General features: G+C 35.1%; 1 protein-coding gene across 4 annotated transcripts in view; it reads right to left on the bottom strand.

Annotated features, from left to right (window-relative positions):
- Positions 1-24,020, bottom strand: part of FAF1 (Fas associated factor 1) — a 514,818-nt gene that overhangs the window by 263,254 nt on the left and 227,544 nt on the right. For all 4 annotated transcript variants that reach the window (XM_053895524.1, XM_019449338.2, XM_053895535.1 and 1 more), the window contains one exon: positions 2,343-2,448. In XM_053895524.1, the coding sequence (XP_053751499.1) occupies positions 2,343-2,448 (106 nt within the window). The remainder of the gene's footprint in view (positions 1-2,342; positions 2,449-24,020) is intronic.

Raw genomic sequence — 24,020 nt, 5'->3', positions numbered from 1 at the left:
ACAGAGTGTAATCCCAGGCCTAGAGAGTGTTATCCATATTCATTTTCTAAGTTGTACAGAATAAAAGAGCCTACATGTACCTGTCTACTCATAAAAGGCAACTGATATTAGAAACTTCATTTATTTTGTCCTGGCACCTAGCATTTCAAAATCTTATTTTAAATAAACTTAAAAAAAGAAAAAAGAAAAAGAGGAAACCAAACTGTTACAAAGAAATACGTTAAGAATATCTGTCTTTGCAAAAATATTTCTAGGACATTTTTCATTTAGAAAATGGTATGAAAAGGTTTACTGTTTTCAAGTCCTTGAGGCTTAAAATATATTTGATAATCTAAATTGCAGGCAATGGAGAACAGTTTCAGCCAACTGTGGCGCACAATGGCACATTTACAGAATTTTAAATATTTCTTTTAATAATTGATGTAGTCATTTTGAATCATTCTGCATAGGATATCAGGTGTGAGCAGATTGCATTAACGCTGCTTAAACATTTCAACTTGTCAGTATGGCCAACTCGATTTCGGAAATATTTGCAGTATTTTCCCATCGAAACAGTAATAAAGGCAAAATAAATATATGCCACTACTTTATAATCACCGAACATTAATGAATATTTTATGTCTTTTTAAATCTCCCTGTTTAATTTAAAAGGGTGAAATTAAGTCTCCTCCTTGCAATATGCCAATTATCTGTAAATCAAACAATAACTTGGCCATTATGCTCCTTTTTGTTAATATAAGAGAAGCTAATTTGAAAACACTGAATGGCATTTTTAGACTATCAGTTTAATAGTCCTTTCTGCCCTCTTGTGGGAGAAAATTGAAACACACTCAAACTATAGAAACTGGAAATGTTTAAAAAAAAAAAGTTAAAATTTTGGCTATAAAAACTTCAGTCAGAAAGGAAATAAAGAAGTGTATATTTATCCATCATGCATTATACTAGTCTTCAATTTAAAAAAGTAAATCAGAATGAAATTTACTTCATATTATTTTTGCTTTTCTTGATTAAAATGGAGTTACTTGTTAGAAACTAAATTTCCTTATTTAATTACATCCAATATATAACTTAAATTTTACCACCATAAAGTTACCAGAATAAATTCTGCAATATAGCCATAGTTAAACATTATTTTTAATGTAAAAGCAACAATGATTCTCCAAGGAATTAAAACTTTCAATTTAGAAACTAGAACACCCATTGTAGAGGTTAAGAATGAAATGGCAATTAATATTTTTAAACCCTGGGGAAAAAATCAAATTCAAGCTTATGATTCAAAGTATGGGCAGAGAAAAATTTACTAGTCAACCAACTATTCAAGTGATAAACAAAGAAAATAAACTTCAAACAGTGATTTATTTACGGCAAATTCAGAAGTTGAAATTCATTGACAAAACATCAAAAAAGGAAACCATTAATAGTCTAACCACTGCTAAAACAATTCATATATGTCTGAAAAATGACTAGGTGAAAACAACTCATTCTTTCATTATGACATTAGTAATTATTTTAACCAATGTAGTCCAAGAAAAAAATTATGAAATAATCCAAGATTAAACATAATTCTCTTTATAAAAATATTAGTAGACAAATGATTGTTGTCTTAACAACTAACAAGAGGTAATGTGTTATAACTGTCATTTCAATGTTTCTAAACACAAGTCCTGTCAAACCCTTGAATATTTTCCCCCCATGGAGATAAATTACTGGCTTTTAAGTGGGTGGGGCCACAGGCAAGAAGGTACCTTTTCTCTCTTGGGGGCGGTTCTTTTTTGAAACAGTGGCCCTGGTTGGCCACATTGAAGAAAATATTAACACTATAAATAGACTCTTCTCAGATATTCTGAGCTAAATGACTGACAGTCTCCAACAGCATTTCACGAATACTGTCCAACGTTGGGATTGAACTACTTAAGCAAAGCTTTCTCAAATTTCTTTTGGAAAAAGCCATGTTGTAAATAATGTATTTGAAAGCAACCGTTCAAATAAAGTACAAGCATGTTCGAAAATGCATGTTGTCCACAATTTCCAAATTAATATTTTAAATCATTACTATAAAACCATAAAATGCATTATGTAATAACAATGAGTTATTTCTAAGCAAGGTTTTAAGTTGACTATTTTAAGAGTTATCAAGAGCTCTCATTTATAACATCTATCTTTCTAGGTCAAGTCATTTAATATATCTACAGTAATCATTGATGCTCCAGTTAATTAAAATTAAGAACCCAATAATGAAACATAAAGAGAGTTTCCAACTAGAACAGATAAGCCCTCTTTAACAGGGTCAACATTAGCTATAATGAGCTACCTTTATTCCTTAGCTGTGAGACATAACTCACCTCTTGAATAGTACTGCTTCCTGAGAAGTTCAGGTTGTACTCCCGCTGGACTTCTCGGTGGGTGATGATCAGCATGAAGTTTTGATTTAATGACTCCTGCAGGGCACTGAAAGGGTTGAAAGAAAAACAAGGAACTCTGAGATGAACATGTTCTAGCTTGCTTTACAGCTAGCTGCAAAAACCCCAGGAGTACCATAACCTCCACACAGGCATGTCCGGGCCCAATGTTATCATCTCTTCAGCTCCTAAAGGCAAGAGAGCATGCTGAGAACAACCAAGGGGAGCTAACCTGTTAACTCCTTCTCTACCAAGGTGTTTTTAAACTTCAATTCTAAACACTTTGCATACATAAGAATTTTCTAGAAGTCATAGGCTATTGTCTACATATGTATTTCCTCCAAGAGAACCAAATTTTTCAATTATATCAAATTCCAAATATAATACTAAAATGTATACTCAAATGCTCTGGTTCAAATCCAAGTGAAACAGCTGTTTTAGAAGAACAGAAATATAAAATACTGTTTATACTCATGAATGTTGTGTAAGAATAGAAATATGGTTTCAGTCAAAATTCAGAAGATACTGACTGAAAACTACAGAATTTTAATTGTTATCCCCAGATTCCTTCAAAATATCTGTGATTTCACTTAGGACTCAGAAATATACAGAATTTAGACACTGGGAGAATTCAAAGCAACATTAACCAAAATGTTAGAAATGTATCAGAACTATGAAGAGTAAATGAAATTAACCACCTAAGACAAGAAATATAAGTCATAGTTCTACTTGTTTATGACAATTTTAAGAAGCACTGTTAACACTCCAGAAAATAAAAATCTGTCACCATTATGTATGAATAATCTATACTGGCAGCCTCAGGTATAACTGTGCCAGACTGGTGGAGGTGGGAAGACAATTTGGGTGTGCTACACAGTTCTGGCCTTTATTATTCTTTCTTTGCTAATCTGTAACTATATGATAAACATACATTCAACAGAAGATTAGGGTTAGGCAGTTAATCTCTGTCCCACTGTCTCCCATAGAGTTCCCAGGTTAATTATAGACTAAAAATACCTAGGAAACACCAATATATAGCATAAAATATTACTGATCAAAATCAAAGGAAATAATACCTAACTAAAATAGAGTTTCTTTAGGCAGGAACCTTTGTCACTGTATCCTTAGCACTTAAGCATAATGCCTGTCACACTATAAATATGTAGTAAATAATGAATAAATGGTGAATTTCCAGAAGGCAAGAGTCTTATTCATCTTTGTATCTCACAAAGCAATGTTACTTTCTTGAAAACTACTATAGGTATTAAGATTTTGATTAATTTATTTATCAACATTAACTCAATGTCTTACATTATTCCATGTGCTAAGAATATCAACCCAAATAATACATAGGTCCTGTCCATAAAAGACTTCACAATCTAAGAAGGTAGACAAATATATAAACAGCCAGAGTATAATGCAATAGGTACAACTGAGAAATTGAAAAAAGTATAATGAAAACATGGAAGGAAGTGCTCAATTCTGTCTCTGAAAGAGGGAAATGGTTAAGGAAAGCTTTAGAGGAGAAGAAAAATATAAGTTGAAATATGCTGGATAAGTAGGACCTTTGTGTTTATCATTTGGAAGACAAGAAATTTTTGCTTCATCTGGGAAAGACAGAAGGGTGGCATTTTTTAGACAAGGAAATAACAAGTGGCAGAACGTAGTAAGTTCATTCACTCAGTTAACAAATATTTATTGAGTACCTACCTATGTTTATGACATTGTTCTAGATGCTAGGGGTTCAGCAGTGAACAAAAAAAAAACAACAAAAAAACAAAAAAACAAAACATGATCCCTGCTTTCATGAGACTTACATTCCAGTAAAGGATACAAACAATAAATAAATGAGTAAGCAATTTTAGAGAATACTAAGTGCCATGAAGTAATAAAATAGGATTACAATTAAAAAGGTAACAAAGGAACAGCGTGAAGGGAATTATTTTCAACAGAACAGTTGGGGAAGGCATCTCTGAGGAAGTGCCATTTAAGTTGAAGCTGTTATGATAAGAAAGAGATAGCAGTAGTCTGATCATGTAGGTCCTTGCAGACCATAGTAAAGAACTTGATATTTATAGTAATTGCACGGGAAAACCACTGGAGGTTTTAAACAGGGAAATAGTTAAGAGCTGACTTACATTTACATGTATACAATATTATTCTGGCTGTTCAGGCTACAGTGAGGAAACAGTAAGGCAGGGAGAGCTAGAAGAGTTAGGAGGCTAGCCCTGGTAAGAAGTGGTGGTGACTTGGACTAGGGCAGTAGAGGCAAAGATGGTAAAGAGTTGTCAGGTTCAGATATCTTTCAGAGGTAGAAGCCAGACAAATTACTGATGGAATGAGAGAAAAACATAACCTCAAATTTCTGGCCTAAGCAAATGGAAGGACAGAATTGGATTTAACAAGGAAAACTGGGGTGGGAACATATTGGTTGGGGAAATTGAGAATGAAGTTTTGGACATGTTAAGATGCCTATTAGACATCCAAAAAGAGATATCATGTACAGCTATACAGAGGTGAAGGTCAAGGAAGACAGCTCAGAGCAGGACAGTTGACAGCGTACAGACAGTATTTAGATTTTGTGGGCAAAAGAAATAATCTAGAGAAATAGTTTGCTTAGAAAAGGAGAGAGGCCAGGATGGAGCACCAGGCATCCCAATCATTTGAAATCAAGCACAGGAGGAGGAGTCAGAGTAAAGGAGATTGATAAGTGGTCAGTGAGATAAGAGAAAGACCAAGAAAGTCTAGCATAAGGGAGTCAAAAAAAGTGTTTCAGTTAGGAAGGGCATGAGCAATTACACCAACTGATGCTGAGATGTTAAGTACAATAAGGTCAGAAAAAGGACAACATTCAGGAAAAAGCTCATTATGACCACAGCGAAGGGTGTGTGAAAGGCATGCAATGTGGCTCAAACAGAGGCTGGGTTAATTGTTCAATTATCTGCATGCTAAATGAATTTGGGGTCAAAAGTGGCAAGTAATGAAAAGCCTATTTGGAGTTCAAGGCCTTTCATAGGTAGACTGACTTCACAACTATTCTTCAAAATTTGGCTTTTGCTCTAGAGATTAGCTAACTTCTCATGTCAGAAACATCACACCATACTCAATTCAATCTCTGTTCATGTTATTCTCATCCTCCTTCACAACCACCCTACCAATACTGCAGCTTTCAGACCACCTTATGACGTACCATTTTTATTTATTATTGACCTTTTCTCCCAATTCCTTTATCATATACTGTATTTAATAATTATAGCATATTTTGTACAGTTTGATTTGTTTCATGTGTGGAAGTCCTCAATTCAAAACTACAAGTCTTTTAAAGATAGATATCTTATTACTCATCAGTATTTCCCTTGGCAACTAGCATAATAAAAAGTGATTCAACTGAATCCTATAAACATTTAAGGAGTAGTTAGTGCTGCATATTCTGAACTGCATATAAAGAACTACTAACTGTCATTTTTTTTTTGAGACATTCACTCAGATAGTCATTCACAGATTGCCATTCACTATCTATGAAGTGCCATTTTATTCACAAAATTGTGGTTCAAAAAGGTCAAGTAATTGCCCAAGGTCATGCAGATACAAAAAGATGAAACCCAGTTTCTAAATTATATTTAATTCCATGTCCTTTACACATCAGTATCCTATCTCCCAAATGGCTAGGCTGCTTTGGGGATACAAAGATGATTAAGACTCCTGCCTGCTAGGGGTTCACAATTCATTCATTCCTTCTATAATTATTTGATTCCTATTATTTTCATTTATTCATTCAGAGAGAGTGTGAGTGAGGAAGGAGGGAGGGAGGGAGAGAGGGTAGGGGAAAAAAGAGAGAGAGAGAGAGAGAGAGAGAGAGAGAGAGAGAGAGAGAGAATATCTTAAGTGGGCTCCACACTAAGCATGGAGCCTGATATGGAGTTCAATCTCACCACTGTGAGACCATATCCTGAGTGGAAATCAAGAGGTGGAAGCTCAACTGACTGAGCCACCCACTTGTCCCCTTATTATTGGTTATAGTCAAGATAGACTACTCATAGAATTTAAAACAGATGCGAGGATTGTGAAGAAAGGAAACGGTACTTTGAAGTAATACGAAGAAGAATGGATAGTAATTGGACACGTAGATATGGAGGGTGACTATAGGCTAGTTTGAGCAGAGATGGAGATTGGAGAATATAGGGAAAAGTGCAGAAAGCAATAAGGAAGAAGTATAAGGGGATGTGATGAAGGGTTTGTGAAAAAGAAAACTTCAAAAAATTAAACACGACCATTATGGAGGTTTCAAATGCCAGGCTAAGGAGCTCAGAATTCCAGAAGTCTTGATTATTGTATAGATCCTCCTTTATCTTTACATATGGATCTACACATGTCTAATACTTTTAGTGCTTGCCTTTATGCAATTCTTTAGATATGTCTCTTGATCTTGACTGGCAGACCTGTGCAGTAATTTTGCAAAAGGTTTGTTAGGACCAGCACTGACTCAGACTACTTTAGAAGAACATCACTTTAGTGTAGTTCTACAATTCCTGGATAGTCCCGGGGCAAGGTAACTAGGCAAGAAAAAATATTTATAGGTTTAAACTGCTCGAGAGTCACAGAGCTAGATTTGAATCCTTGGCTCCACTACTTGCTAGTTGTTTGACTTTGAAATGTCAATCATACATTCTTTCAATGTATTTGCTGAATGTCCACCACATACAAGGCCCTATTTTAGACACTTAATTACTCTGTAAATTCTGTTTCCTCTTCAGGAAAAGGAGAATAATCCTTCATAGAACTGTGAATATTAAATTTTAGAAAGCCAAGTGGAAATTTTTATGGCATATAAGCTTTAAGGTGCCCTGTTATATAACTTAGTGGAATCAGACCACTTTTTTTTTTTAGCTGTTTTATTTTTATTTTGAGAGAGTAAGCAGATTCATGGGAGGGAAGTAGCAGGGGAGGGACAGAGAAAGAGGGAGAGAGAGAAGCCCAAGCAGGCTCCAAGCTGTCAGCACAGAACCCAATGCGGGGCTTCATCTCAGGAACTGTGAGATCATGACCTGAGGCAAAACTAACAGTTGGCCCCTTAACCAACTGAGCCACCCAGGCATCCTGAAAACGGAACACTTTTGAGGGGTATTCATACTCTGAAATCTTACAATGACAGTGAAACATTAATAAAAGGATCTATGGTGTTTTTTAGTAGCATGTTTTAGTTCCATTCCTCTGCAGGAGTTCATAGAGGATAAAACTTTTTTTGATGCATTGAATGTAATTTTATACTAGGCCTAATGTTATCTAGACTCCCTCACAGTGTTCTTTTTTTACACAGGTCTTATTTGGTGTTGATATACCACATTCATATTCCTTGTGAGAATGGTTTGTCTGGAGGAGTAAGCTAAAGATATTATTTGTGACCTCAGACTCCAGCCTCACTCATTCACTTAGCCATTAACAATGATAGCTAGCCTTTAATGAGTGCTACTAGGCATCAGGCATTAAGAAATTCGTGTCAACTTTATGACGTTATGATTATCATTTTCCATTTCACAGATGGCAAAACTGATGTTAAGTTACTTGCTTAAAGACACACACAAAATAAGAAGCAGCCACCCAGGTCTAACCCTTAGGATTTGTTTTCCAGGTACTGAGAAAGGGAACCCAGTAAGATCACAGGTCTACCTTCACTGAGTTTATTGAGAGATGGGAAGATAAGTAAACTTACAATTCACATATGGTACTGTTTGCTAAGAATGCTAATACCACTTCTCCTAAGGTGCTATGGAAATAAGGAGGAAGAATACCTAAATTTAACCACAGAGGCTTTCCACAGAATCTGGCATGTGAACTGAGTAAATTTTGTTTCTTGGTTTTCTGAGGTTTTTTTTTGGGGGGGGGGTGAATTGAAATGGGGGTGAAAGCTGTAAAGAATTTACTGTGGTGACTGGTATAATTGGCAAAGACTTTATTGCTACAATATTATCTAGACACAGATTCTAGCTGCTACTTAGCAGAATGATATGAGTCCTCATAGCTATTGCATCTAGGAGCAATTTTTTAACAGTGCCTTCTAATGGTTGATTAGGATAGCTAGCCTCAGTTAATCTACCTTCAGGCAGTCTTTTACCTTCAAAATGCAGTCATTCATGCTATGTAACTTTTAACCTTTATAATAACTCTAAGGACTACTGCCAACCAAAGTGGGTGGGTGAGAAATAACATGAAATGATTTTTTTAATGGCATGTTTTCACTTCAATTAGAGGGAGAAGGAAAGGTATAAGCAAATGTACAACCTTCAATTTTAACCCAAAGCAAGAAATGGTTTCGATAGAATATATATTCTATTCTCACTGTAAGGTATTTAATTTTTGATTCTTCATCATGATTTTCCTTTCAGTTAGAATATTTGCATTTACCAACAAAAAGATTTTTTTTCTACAAAAGATAAGAGCTGTTAAAACTTGCCACTGCTCTACCCTCAGAGAGTGAAATTAATGTTTAAATTGTAATAAGAATCACATACATTATTCCCAAGCTTTAAGCTAGTGACTATTTGTAAAAAATACACTACAATATAATACAATGAACATTCACATTTTTAGGCAATTAATAGACCAAGTGCTAGATATTTTCATATATACCATCTCATAATTCTCCTAGCTAGTTTCTTCATTTTAAAATTGGGGCAACAGGGGGTGGCACCGGGGTGGCTCAGTTGGTTAAGCAGCCAACTTCAGCTCAGGTCATGATCTCATAGTTCATGGAGCCCCGTGTCAGGTTCTGTGCTGACAGCTCAGGGCCTGGAGCCTGCTTCGGATTCTGTACATGTCTCTCTCTCTGTCCCTTCCCTACTTGCCACTCCCTCTCTCTCTCTCTCTCTCTCAAAAATAAATAAACATTAAAAAAATAAAATAAAATAAAATAAAATAAAATAAAATAAAATAAAATAAAATAAAATAAAATAAAATAAAATAAAATAAAATGAGGGGGGAATGATACAAGAGAGGGAATGGAAGGAAGGAAGGAAGGAAACAAACTACTCCCTTAAAATTCTCAATGTTATAGCTAAGCATCAATATTGAAGCCATCAACACAATTCCAGCAATAGTTCCAGTAGAACATCCCGCTCTGCTTTCTTTTTTGTCCACAAGTTTTACACTTATAGTGCCATTTCATTAGTAGAATGTCCACCTCTGCCTGGGGAGATCCTATTCCAATTTAACTATGAACATTTATCAGAAATCAAGAGGCCATCTATAAAATATCTGCCTTGTAGTAAGTACCAATTTCCCTTTAATTCACTGGCTTAATTTAATACATTTTATATTGCCCTCCAGTTTTAAGTTTGTTTATTTTTTGAGAGAGAGAGGGTGCACGTGCGAGCGGGGGAAAGGGCAGAGAGGAGAGAGAATAATCCCAAGCAGGCTCCATGCTTTCAGTGCAGACCCCAAGCCAGGGGCTCAAACCACAAACCATGAGATCATGACCTGAGCTGAAATCAAGAGTCAGACGCTTAACTGACTGAGCCACCCGGGCACCCTCTCCAGTTTTTTAATAAGGAGAAAATAATGTATAGCAAATCTTAACACAAAAGCCCCAGTAAGTAAATTTGAAACTACATACATTTTTATACATGTGGGCATAAAAAACCATCAATTATTAGCCTCTATGGATCAAGTACTGATAAAAGCAACAGCATTAAGAAATAAATGTAACGGGTGCCTAGGTGGCTCAGTTGGTTATGCGTCTGACTTCGGCTCGGGTCATGATCTCATGGCTCATGAGTTTGAGCCCCACGTCGGGCTCTGTGCTCACAGCACAGAGCCTGGAGCCTGCTTCAGATTCTGTGTCTCCCTCTCTCTCTACCCCTCCCTCACTCACTGTCTCTCTCTCTCTCTCTCTCTCTCTCTCTCTCAAAAATAAACATTAAAAGAAATTTTTTTAAAAAAGAAATAAATGTTAACAGTCTACTGTCTTGACTGAGTTCATTTCACACTGAAAGAGCACTTTAGAGATCCTCTTTCTGCAGAAAGCACATGGCTATTTAATATGTATAATGCAGTGATTTTTCAAGGTTAGCTTAACACTGCATTATGGTAGTGAAACAATCATTTGATCATCATGTAGCTATATACCTGTTGTTAATTCCTGATTAATAAGAAGAGGAATGGCTGGGGTGCCTGGGTAGCTCAGTAGGTCAAGCGTCAACTCTTGATTTCTGCTCGGGTCATGATCTCATGGTTCTTGTGGGTTTGAGAACTGCATGGGAGATCTGCACTGTCAGTGCCTGGGATTCTCTGTCTCCCTCTCTCTCTCTCTGCCCTCCCCGGCTTGTGCATACACTCTCTCTCACAAAATAAATAAACATTTAAATAGAAGAAGAGGTATGGCTTTCTTCCTGCCAAATAGCAGCAGGCCTATTTTATAGGGTAGCGCAGTAGCAGGCAGGGTATCTTGCATCCAGAATATGACAGTAATTTAAGAATTTCCTTTCCAGCAATTTCTTAAATCAAGAATTCCCTCTTAAAGTCTTCAGTGGGCAGATTTGGGCAGCCTATACCCTAGCCTTCCTATTAAAATAGTTAACAGTTCTAAGAGAAACATTGTTATAAAGTATACATCCATCAAGATTAAACAACCAAACTAGGAAACAACAAATTCAGATTTAGGTTTCAGGGCTCTTATGGGCTGAATGTTTGCGTCTCTTTGGAATTCACAAGCTGAACGACTAATCCCCAATGTGCTGGTATTTGGAGGTAGGGCCTTTAGAAGGTTAAATTTAGCTAAATCATGAAGGCGGCGCCCATTATGGGATTAGTGTCCTTAACAGAAGAGGAAGAGAGACCAGAGCTTTTTCTCTCTCTGCCACGTGAGGACACAGCAAGAAGGCAACCATTTGCAAGCCAAGAAGAGGGCTTTCACCAGGAACCAAATCTACCAGTACCTTCCTTGATCTTGAACTTGCCAGCCTTCAGAACTGTGAGAAATAAATGTCTGTTGTGTAAGCCACCCACTCTATGGTATTTTATTATAGCATCCTGACTAATACTAATACTAATACTTATTACATTAACTAATGTAATAAGGGTTTTTAGAACTTTTGTATTCACCGCACCATGTAAACAGCTGCTATCAGTTGAACACAAGCTTCTAAATGTATAAATAGGGGCGCCTGGGTGGCACAGTCGGTTAAGCGTCCGACTTCAGCCAGGTCACGATCTCGCGGTCTGTGAGTTCGAGCCCCGCGTCAGGCTCTGGGCTGATGGCTCGGAGCCTGGAGCCTGTTTCCGATTCTGTGTCTCCCTCTCTCTCTGCCCCTCCCCCGTTCATGCTCTGTCTCTCTCTGTCCCAAAAATAAATAAAAAACATTGAAAAAAAATTTTTAAAAATAAATGTATAAATATATAAATATATACTTTATTTATATAAATAAATATATAATTTATTTATATAATATATATATAATATATAATATATATAATATATAATAATATATATATAATTATGTATAAATATATAAATATATACACCTCCAAATTAAAACCTCACTCACTGAAATCCATGGTAGAAAACAATATGCTTTAGTCAAAACTCCTATAACTGGGAGAAACTTAAGAATTGTACATTTTTGGCTGAGGTATGGGCAAAATGGGTGAAAGGGAGTAGGAGATAAAGGCTTCCAGTTATGGAATGAATAAGTCACAGAAATAAAAAGCACAATATAAGGAATATAGTCAATGATATTGTAATAGCATTGTACGGTGACAGATCATAGCTACACTTGTGGTGAATACAGCATAACGTATAAACTTGTGGAATCACTATGTTGTACACTTGAAACTAATGTAACATTGTGTGTCAACTACACTCAAAAAAATTTAATTGTAAATAAATAAATTTGCAAAAACAATTGTATGTTATTGTATGTAAATTTGATCTCTATAGAAAAATGTAAACCATATAAATAAACTCTTGAACAATCTGATAGCTACCATTTTGCAATTGGATGGGCCCCTTATTTTTATCTTCACAAATACAACAGACCTTTTAATCAATGTAAATGGAAACCATGGATTTGTTGACACATCATGTTCACTGACACATATAGCTTGTTGACAGTGAAATCATACTTCTCAAAATAATGCTATATATGTAGTTACAATAAGTAAAGTATTAACACCAATATAAAGATTAAAATATTTCCTGTTTCATTCCTGCTGTGTGTATATGTTGTTTATTTTCTTGTAGTGGATATTTTAAACAAAACTATCAGTATAAAGTACAGACTTAGAGGGCTCATTTCCAGTAGATTTTACTTTTTAAATATGACCTGAATCTGAAGCAAAAACAGTAATTTTTTTCAAATTACTTTATTAGAAAAAATGGAGATAATATACTTCAAATGTGCTACTGAATTTTTCATTAATACTTCATAATTTATATCTTCCCAAAAGGCCCTACAAAATGTTCTCTTTTTTGTTTCTGGGAGTATTTTATGATCTACAGCGATCTTTTTATCCTTTCAGATACATCAAGATTTTAAATTAAAAAGCATCACACATGGCAATTTAAATTTCCATCCTAAACTTACAGAGTCATATGAGCTCTTGTCAACAAAAGACCAAATTTACTATAATTATGGATTATTTACACTAAAACAAAATAAGAAATCAATATGTAAATGTAATGTTTGTTGTAGCTAATGCAGCCAGCAATGACAGATTAGGTTCAAATAGCAATCAGTTTGAAAATCTGGCACATATGTAAATGAGCTAGGGACTTGATGTTTACATTTGACTGTATTTTATTCAGGATTTTTAAATTGTCTCAGGAAGAGCATAAAAATAAAATGTTAATCTTTCCACTATAAATACAACTTGAGCCCTTATCATAACTGAAACTAGGTTTTGCTCCTGTCCAGCTAAACTAACATATGATACTAATAATTCTGAGCTGCAGATTACATCATTCTTAATTAACACTCTGCTACAGTTGTTAACATCCTCCAAGACACCATGTTATCATCACCACAAGTTCTGTAACAATCTTAAAACCACGTTTAACGAAGGTTGGCCTCTTACCCTGCAGCTACTTTTAATTGCTTTCTTTGCTGGCAATTAAATATGTCTAGATAAACAAACATTTGGTTTCACATAATTCTTAATAACATTTTTCATGATAATTTCAAGTTCAGGTGTCTTTATAATTACTGTTTATCAATATAGTGATATATTGGATTCAGCAAAATGTATTAACCAAAGTACGTAAGATGAATCAAAATGTGGTAATTAGTGGTGATAGTGATATATTGTGATCCATCAAGTAGTTTATAGCAAAACTGTCAAAAAATAATTCCATCCATGTAGACAAAATGTGAAGAAAACAAAAAAAAAATTACATTTACAGATATATTGATTTTTGTTTCATGAATTATGACCAAGTTTCTGACTGTTCATTAAATCAACTATAGAGAATACCTGCAATTCTTTTTCAAAGTGTGATGTTAACAAGCTAATATCTGTGGTCACTGACCTATCAATAGGCAGTAAACTGAATAAATGGGTTTGGTACATCAATCCAATTAGATGTGTTGTGAACTCCATCAATGCTTTAATTGGAGAAAAGTTTCTTCTTTCATCCAGAATGCATAACTTCAGGGAAATGTCCTTTTATTAAAATAAGCTACTTTTTAGTAACCCCCTTATTAAATTTTGAAACACTTACTAACCCAATACTTTCTAATGTCACTTTTACAAATTCTAATACTCACTAGAATTAAATTTAAGTTGAACAGCAGTCACAATAATGTACCTGAAGCACCGCTTATATCCACTAATTCTTGAGAAATAATGACCTACTTTAAAAATGATATATCAAAGTGTTATCAAATATCATAATGATTATGACACTGGTAAAGTATTCCCAAAGGTGACTATCCTTTGTAAAAACAACAAAAAGTTATTTTGTAAAGCATTTTGGAAAAAAAGTTACTTGATCCATTCAGAGTATTTACTTCCATATACAAAGTTTTCACAAAATTGTCATGTGTAGGCCAGTTAAGATCTCTCTTCTACGCTGCTAACATCTCACAAATATTGATCAATAAAAAGTCACCATGAAGAAGACACACTCATAGAACAACCATTTCAAATAACATGTCAGAAAATTATTTAGACATTAAAGCCTACTGTGTGGGGTTTTTTTTTCGGGTTTGAAAATAAAAATACTTAGACAAAAAAAGCCCCCCCTTGGAAGTTGTTCACCTCTTCCTAAAGGAGCTGCATCACTTTGTCCATCTTCATTTAAAGGATATTATGAGCATCTACTTTACACATGAACCAGGCTGAAGTGAGACGTTATATTCAGGACCATATTCACTCTGACCTTTTGAGCATGCTCAGAGGCACTATAATGAGTGGTTTAGAGTTAGTTAAGAGTTCCCTGACAGCCAAGTCCTCACTCATCCATTAACTAGCTCTGTGACCTGCACAGTGCTCACATGAGCTATCTTATTTAATCACAATGCCCCTCCCCAAAGTCCCAGGAGGCAGAAATTATCAACCTGATCACTCTGGATGAAAAAGCTAAGGCCTAACAGACTAACTTCTCCTTTCTGTACCTTAGTTCTTCCAGTCATAAAATAGGACTAGATTAGATGGTTGCTTTAAGTCCTTCCAAAGACGATACCCTTAGAATGAGAGCTTTCTTCTCATTCTAAGTCAGAACCCTGTGGGTGTGACTCTTCTTGCATAAGGAAGTATACCTTAGCAGGAAACACACAAAAGAGTGAAAAATATTACAAGAATTAACATTTGTGCAGAGATTGTGAGGTTTTGGGGAAATAGAAGAAGGATAGAGTCTGGAGGCATCTTCAGAATGTCCTTCAAATAACTGAATCCCACAAAATTACATGGTGCTTCTCAGTTATCTTTCTTCGTTGGGGTTAGGGGGAAAGATGAGAGTCAAGTAGAGTTTCAGTACAGGGTGGAAGAGACAAGAATGAGAAAGAAAAAGAAAAAGGCATACTACGTTTATATGAGTATCAATACACCTCAGCTAGAACCAAGGCTAGGAGCACAGGTGGATACTTACTACCACAACTGCTGTATAGTTATAAGAAGCTAAGGACAGAGGAGGAATACTTCAGTCTTTCCCTTTTTATATATACCATGCTTAATGGGTATAGTGAAACACATATGAAATGTGGAGAGTTAGAGACCTCAAGGATCCTGAGAAGAATGGTGTTTCATCTGCTTTTCTTCACTTCTGCCTCTGCTCATAGGGAGTATACTATTTCTGCCCATGCTGCTTCTCCCCACAAAGGAAGTTTTAATGAGAACACTTAGAGTATTTTTCCCCACTCTAGACCTGTTTCTCCCAGAGGAAGAAAAGAAGAGACTATTGCAATTATTCACAAGGTCACACTGTACTAGGTTAGGAGTCACAGAAGGCAAGGACTAAACCAGCAGCTTCCTCTTTCACTTCCTATGTCCTAGTGCAATGAATTCTCTCCCACTTCTTACCCTCTGTGGTAGATACACCTGGACAAAGCTTGCCATGAACTCCCTAAGCTGTCTTTCCTACTGTGACTAGGTTGGTGAAGCAGGCCTATTGCACCAGCCCATCAGGCTCTAAAGACCCAGTCATAACTCTATTAGGCTACCTGAGTATGTGGGTCTTAAGATTTAGATCTGGAATAAGAGGTAAAAGACTCCACTTAGGATTCAAGTCTAAACCACATACTCCATTGGGTGCTTGTTTAGCCATTAAAATAGTTTTGTCACACAATGATTCTGTGGCAGAGCTGGGGTTACAACTAAGATACCTTTGACTCATTACTCCTCGATTCCTTCCACAGCACCCATTGGAAAATATAACACCCTACTCTTGCTTAATTCAAGACTACTGTCACCTGCTTTCCCACACCAATGGTTTTCCAAGGACCAAAAAAAAAGTCATATATTTTAACACTAGTGGTTTACTCAACTATCACAAGAGTCCCAATTAGCACCCTGAATTTAACCCTGCTTATACAATAGCAATGAACTCAAAGTCATAGTTAACAGCAACTTCACAATTCAGAGGCCACACAAGAGGACCATATGCTTGACTGCGTGACAGAGCTCAAAAACAAACTCATGGAAGTCATTAAAATATTAACTGGAACCATCCTCTGAGTATAAAAAGGTCAAAGTTCAAAGACTCAGTTACTACTTATAAAAGGGAAAACTACACAGGGATACCTTATTTTCTGTCACCTTTCCATAAAATGAAAAAAACCTATATAACTAAAATGGAACTGAACATTTTCATCACCTATTAAAACAAGGCCAAAGCAAGGTGAAAAGACTGCCCAAGACTCTACCGAGACATCCTCTCAGTCCTTTTTTAGCAAGTTATCATTAGTAATACCCAATCCAAAATGTTCAACCTCCAACTAATATTTACATATGACCTGAAAGCTTCAGCACTATTTCCCACACCTAAAATACTTTTTCTTCTGCTCTTCACTTTAATGGCTCCTCCACCATTCATGTCTCAACTTAAACAGTATATCTTTGGAGAGGCCTTTCCTGAGCATACAACCTATAGTAGCCACCCAATTCTTATCATGTCACTCTATTTTGGTTTTCTAGAAAGCACTTACTATCATCTATTGTTTTTTTTATAGTTTCTTGCCTGTCCCCCCACCTCTACACATACTATACTGTAAACTGCATGAAAGCAAGCACCTTGTCAGCTTGTTTCTCATTATATCTCTAGCACCTAGAACAATAACTTAACATATTGTAAGATGGCACTCAATCTATATCTGGTAAATGAGTGAAAAATTGACATCCTGCATAAATAACATGATAGATAGGACTCTCAACTTATCTGAAAAACACCTTATGATGAATTTGACAACTAGCAAAACAGCCAATGGAGAGAGTACGGATGCAAGAACCAAAAGTGACATTCTTCAATTAGTCATGAAACTTCTCACATTCATTACAACAAATGTTTGTTATTAAGGGCCTTTTACATACATGACACTTTCATAAGTTGAGGAAGATGCTCATTAAGAATGTTCTTGCTTTTCTTTTTTTAAAAAAATTTTTTTTAACATTTATTCATTTTTTGAGAGACAGAGAGAGAGTGCACAAGCAGGGGAGGGACAGAGAGAGGGGGAGACAGAATCGGAAGCAGGCTTCAGGCTCTGAGCTGTCAGCACAGAGCCTGACACAGGGCTCAAACTCATGGACTGAGAGATCATGACCTAAGCTGAAGTTGGATGCTCAACTGACTGAGCCACCCAGGTGCCCCTTGCTTTTCAAAGCTCAGGATCTGATTGGAGAAGATAGCCGTACATGAAATAATACTAAGGAAACTAAGACTTATAGAGGAAAAATGTTGCCTTAGGCCAAAAGGCCAGTGTCAGGCAAATACAGGACTGAACAGTCTATGTGTTCTATAAAGCCAGAGCTCCTTCCATTACTACATATTTTGATGGGAAAACCTTAAGGAACAGTAGACAAAAATAAAGGTTAACCTCATGCCAAGAAGTGAAGGCTGCCTAGCTCATTACATTTATGGGACACTTTTAAGATCTTCTGTTATTATTTACGTATAATTTTGTTTTAAAATTTACTAATTTCTTACTTGCTTTAGTATTATTTAATAGTTACCTTATTATGAAAACTTTTATGAATCTGTAGTTAAGTTCCCTTTTTCATTTCTGATATTTTTATTTGTGCTTGCCTCTTACTTTTTCCTGTCTTGACTTTCCAAACAGAGTTAATTTGATGTTGATTACCTCTATCAATAACTTCTGCTTTTTAATCTTTCTTTCCTTCTATTTACTTTTGGTTAACTCTGTTGTTATTTCTCTATTTTTTTAAGTTGAACATACAATGCAAGTGTTTTCTATCTTTCTTGTCTTTTAATTAGTGGACTTAAGATTACGTATTTCCCTCTAAGTACCACTTTGGTTATATTCTAAGTTTTAGTATCTAGCACTCTCAGTTATGTTCATTTCTAAATATCCAGTGATTGCTACTATGATTTCATTTTAACCTATAATTTTGAAATAAATTATCTGTAGTATCCAAAAGTATGGAGGATCTCAGAAATATCTTTTATTATAACTTCACTTGTAATTTTGTTGCATGATGGCCAGAGAATGAAGTCAGTATGATAGCAATTTTTTGATACTAGCTTTGTGTTCTAGTACATGGCCAATTTTCATTAGTATTGCACTTGTGTTTAATTCAGCTATTCAAATCTTCTACAGCTGGCAAGAATACAATTGTTTAATTCATTAGTTTTTGAAAGATGTTTGTATATGATTGTGGTTAATCTATTTCTTCCGGTGATTTTGTCAATTTTGCTGATTTGTACACACAAGTTCACAACTTGTGTTGTGAAAAGAATGCTATACATTCTTTTAATTAATATTGGCTAGAATATCATTTTCTGTCCCTTTATTTTCCCTTTTCTATGCCATTTCTTCAAAAAATGTTTCTCTGGTAAAGAACATATAGTGGACTATTTTTAAAACTCCTATATGAGAGCTTTTAATAGCAGAGTTTAATATTTTACTGAGATTTCAATATACCTGATTTCTTTTTTTTTTGCTACCATATTTTGTTTTTCTTCTACTTTCCTTGTTTCCTGTGCTCCTTTTTTCATATTATTGTTTGCTGATGCACTAAGTTTTACCATTCTCTTTCTTATTCTAGAAGTATGCAGGTTATTCTTTAACATTATCCCATTTAGTTATAACATTTATACTAAATGTTATACACATTTACATATGTGTACACATACATACACATTATACCTATGTGTATGTTTTTTCTAATACAGACTAAAGTTAATTAGGCTATCTAGCTTTCTTCAAACAAGAACCTAAATGAACTCCCAATAATCACTCTTTCTCACCACCTCACCACTACCCCTAACTCAGTTTCCCCATCTACAAAATTTGGTTAATAATATTTCTGATTTATTGTGAAGATTTAATATCTCATATATATATATATCTATATATATGAGATATATATATATATATGAGATATATATTAATATCTCATATATATATATATATATAAAAGACTTGGCAAAAAAACCTGTCTTTATAAATGGTAAATGTTGTGTCACTGTCACCTACCAAGCACTTTAACTTCATACTTAACATTTTTATTCTTGTAACTATTACTTATCTTCTATCTCAGTCATTATCTATAATTTGTACTTTGTCACTAACTTTTACTACAATAGCTCTAAAAATCCAGAACCCAGAAACATTCTCCATTTGCTTCAATCTATTATTCTCCTATCTTTCCTACTGTCACTAAACCTGCTGGCTAACTTCATTTCCATACTTAAACCCTGTACTCCACTCTGCATCCCTGCTGTGGACTAAAATGCATTTCCCCTCTCCCCAACCAGAATTCTTATGTTGAATCCCTAACCCCCAATATGACTATTTGGAGACAGTCTTTAAGCGGTAATCAAGATTAAATGAGGTCTTAAGAGTGGGGCCCTAATCCGATAGAGTTGGTGTCTTTATAAGAAGAGACCAAAACATCCTTGCTCAGTCACACATACCTGCTATCTGTGTTTTCTCTCTCTCGATCATGGGAGCTTAGCTCATGGGAGCTAAGCCACTCCCATGCCCTCTTTGGCAACAGCCCTAGTTTTGGTTTTATATTTTCAAATTTTTCTTATCTGCTGTGTCTTTCTCCTCTTCTAATTCTCTAGTCTCTTGATGCTACTCATCCTTCAACTTCTTCTCTGCATAGTTGACTTTTCTGAAATAACAGTAACTCCAATTCCTCACTTCTCTCTTATCTCTTAAAATCTACTATAATCTGGTTCTCATTTTTTCTATCAGAAATAATCTCAAAAAAGTCATCAATTACTTATATGCCAAACTCAATGACCTGTTAAATAATTATCATCCTAATAGAACTACACTGCAGTATTTTGAACCATTGTACTTTAAGATAAAAAAAAATATATAGTAGTACACATTTCTCAGTTCTAAACATGACTTTGAATTGCATATGGACACACACCAGTGAAAAGCTCCATTGGCAACTAGGACATGTGGGTTTATAAATAGGTATTTGTGTGTCATCTATACATATTTGGAAAGTGAAGGACTGAGAGTAGGTATCAGGGAGACGTTACAGTAGGAGGAACTGCTGAGAAAAGAACTCCCAGGAACACCAACCTTTAGAGTAGATGGAAAGAGGAGCTTACTGAATGAATCAACCTGAGTGGCAGACAGAACACTAAGAGTGAGTTATATCTAAGCAAAGTTTCTGTAAAGAGATGAATTAAAAAACAAGCCTAATACTTTTAATGAAGAGTATATAAGCTCATTGAAAACAGAACTTATTTTTAAAAAAGAGGTTAGAGTGGGAGACAGCCAAAGCATGAGACTCTTAAAAACTGAGAACAAACTGAGGGTTGATGGGGGGTGGGAGGGAGGGGAGGGTAGGTGATTGGCATTGAAGAGGGCATCTTTTGGGATGAGCACTGGGTGTTGTATGGAAACCAATTTGAAAATAAATTTCATATATTAAAAAAAATTAAAAGGAAAACAGAACTTATTTTTATTCACTATGTAACCAATAAATCTTGGATAGACTAAAATTTTTCCTATAATAATATGAAACCTGTATAATTAACCGGTTTTTTTCCCCCTTGCTAATTTTACTATCACTGATAGTATAGTCTGAAGTTTTGCCATTGAGGTACTATTTCACCTATTAATTAGTGAAATCTGACTTATTAAAAAGTGTTTTTAAATGATTTTCAACTGTTATAAAGGTTATGATTAAAGAGTTTGCTCTTAAATTTTCAGAAAGCTTGATATTCTATCTTCTGAAAAATATAATTTACATTCAAATATAATTCTAAATGTAATTATAAATCTATATATAATTTTCTGCTCTTAATGTTTTCTTTTTTCAGAAATTGTAAATACGTAAAAGACTCAATTACCAGGCACCCCCTAGTGGTAGTAAAATCAAGAAAAAAATTCTTATAGGACATGGTTTAAAATGTACTGTTCTCTATATGTACAGTTCTTGGGGTGCCTGGATGGCTCAGTTGGTTGAGCATCCGATTTCGGTTCAGGTCACAATCTTGCCGTTCAAGCCCCACGTTGGGCTCTGTGCTGACCAGGCAGAGCCTGGAGCCCACTTCAAGTTCTGTGTCTTTCTCTCTGTCTCTTCCCCACTCATCATCTGTCTCTGTCTCTCTCTCTCTCTCAAAAATAAACAAACATTAAAACAATTTTTATCTACAGTTCTCATCAAACCTTGAAAATAAAATGGTTTATAAGTAAATAATTTAAGAGCATGTTATTTTATATCTACATTTTAATAAATGATTAAGGATACATTGGAAAAAAAAAAAAAAAAGGGAATCACACACTGAAATTTCATGAATATTCCTGAGAAGAACTACAATGAGTGAACTAATGTAATGCCCTTCAAAGAGTATATAACAATTACAAGGGAAAAAAAATCTCAATCTAAACAACTGCCTCCAAAAGAAAAGGCATATTTACCTTTTTAATGTTTATTTATTTATTTTGAGAGAGAGTGCAAGCACAAGTGAGGGACAGGGAGAAAAAGAGGGGGAGAGAGAGAATCCCAAGCAGGCCCCACACTCAGCACAGAGTCCGACGCAGGGCTCAATCTCACGACCATGAGATCATGACCTGAGTCAAACTTCAGAGTTGGATGTTTAACTGACTGAGCCATCCAGGCGCCCCAAGAGAAGACATCTTTAAAGTCTTATACATTTGTGTCAAGAATCCAAAAGCCATATTAGATGCAGAGTCACAGAGACTTCAGAGTGAGAAGTATTTACTATTCACCTTGAACAATCCAAAAGTCTTCTAAATACCTCAATTTCCTCATTTATAAAATAGATGAATCAAAATCACGCTGCATACTAGCAGGGTTATTTTAATATTTAATAAATTACTAATGGTAATTACTAATTACTAATGGTATTTATCAGCATAAATAAATCATTTTATTTATTGTGCTTTGTAATTTATGCATTTACATATAATGTACCACTGCTGCTTAATGAATTTTTACAACCACACTGACAACTAAAAACAATGCTTCCCATTTTATAAATGAAAAATCTGGGGCCGCAGCTAAACTGGGAGAGTAATCTAGGATTTTTCTCATTATACCTTAGTGTCCTTTGTCTGGAGAAATAGATTACAATCATAATACTTTCCTGACTTGGTTATAATAAACTTTGTCTAGGAGTGACACTATAATACCATATTGCCTGGTCCGATTATAGAAGACTGATACTTTATAAAGAATGAACCTAAAGTTTGCCATTTCACTGGAACTGCAATGGTAAAATCTGGCAGCAGGACCTCATCATAGTCCTCCACTGCAATTAACAAGCAGGTTATTATCCAACTCTTCTCCATCTTCTAATATACATTGACTCATCTCAAAGAAAAAAATAATAATAAAACCAATTAAACATCAAATGAACCACCTAAATAAAATAAACTATTTTTTTTTCAAAATTCCCAAATTTGAGATGAAGAAAGGAATGGGGACATTATATATATAAATTCTCCTATTTACAACAACCAATTCCAGAGTTCTTCTATTCACTTGCCAATTCTCAAATAACATTAAGAATCAGAATTACCCCTTATTTTATCCTGTTTAGATTATAAATTAGGTAACAAATTACAAACTTTATCTACCAGATTAGATAATATGATATGTTATATAACTCAATAGGAAATTTGTTTTTAGAGTCTACTATATAGTTACAATGTTGAAAACATATTTTTAATGTTTTATTTATTTTTGAGACAGAGAGAAAGCATGAGCAGGAGAGGGGCAGAGAGAGAGGGAAACAAAAGATTGGAAGCAGGCTCCATGCTGACAGCAGTGAGCTCCATGTGAGACTCAAACTCATGAACCATGAGATCTTCAACAGAGCTGAAGCTGGACACTCAACCAACTGGGCCACCCAGGTGCCCCTGAAAACTTATTTTTATTTGGTAGAATAAAAAATTAAAACCACAAGTTAAAAATAATTATAACCATTAGCTTTTAAGGTTCTAAATGAATTTTTTTAATGGTCTCCCATGAAATCAAAATTCAGATATATATCACCAAAAAAAGGGAAAATAATCTCTAGTTTTACTGAAAGATACATTAGATTAACACACTAAGAGAAAAACAACTTGGATTTTAGTTAGACTTGAATAAAATATGCATTGATATGATTTTTCATTACAAGGAGCCTCTACATGTCCTTCCTCCCCCCCAGATAGTTTGTGCTTCTGTATCTTCTGTTTGGCTTTGAATTCTTCTGTCTTACTGTTCCAACAAAGGAAACAGCATCAGTATAACTTGGTAAAAATCCATAAAGCCAAGTTGGAAGATGGCAGCAGAGTATAGGAACCTGAAGTTTGCCTTGTCCCAGGAATACAGCTAGATAATTATCAAATCATCCTAAATACCCTAGAAATCCACCTAAAGACTGGCAGAACAGACTCCACAATGAAAGGCAGAGAAGAGGCCAATCAAAGAAGGTAAGACATGTGGAGACATGGTTTGGGAGAAAACTGGATTTGTGGC

Source organism: Panthera pardus, unplaced genomic scaffold (genome assembly GCF_024362965.1).
Source record: "Panthera pardus isolate Hobbes unplaced genomic scaffold, ASM2436296v1 HiC_scaffold_11, whole genome shotgun sequence".
In the NCBI taxonomy this organism is placed as follows: domain Eukaryota; kingdom Metazoa; phylum Chordata; class Mammalia; order Carnivora; family Felidae; genus Panthera; species Panthera pardus.
This window is presented reverse-complemented; position numbering and strand designations above follow the sequence as displayed.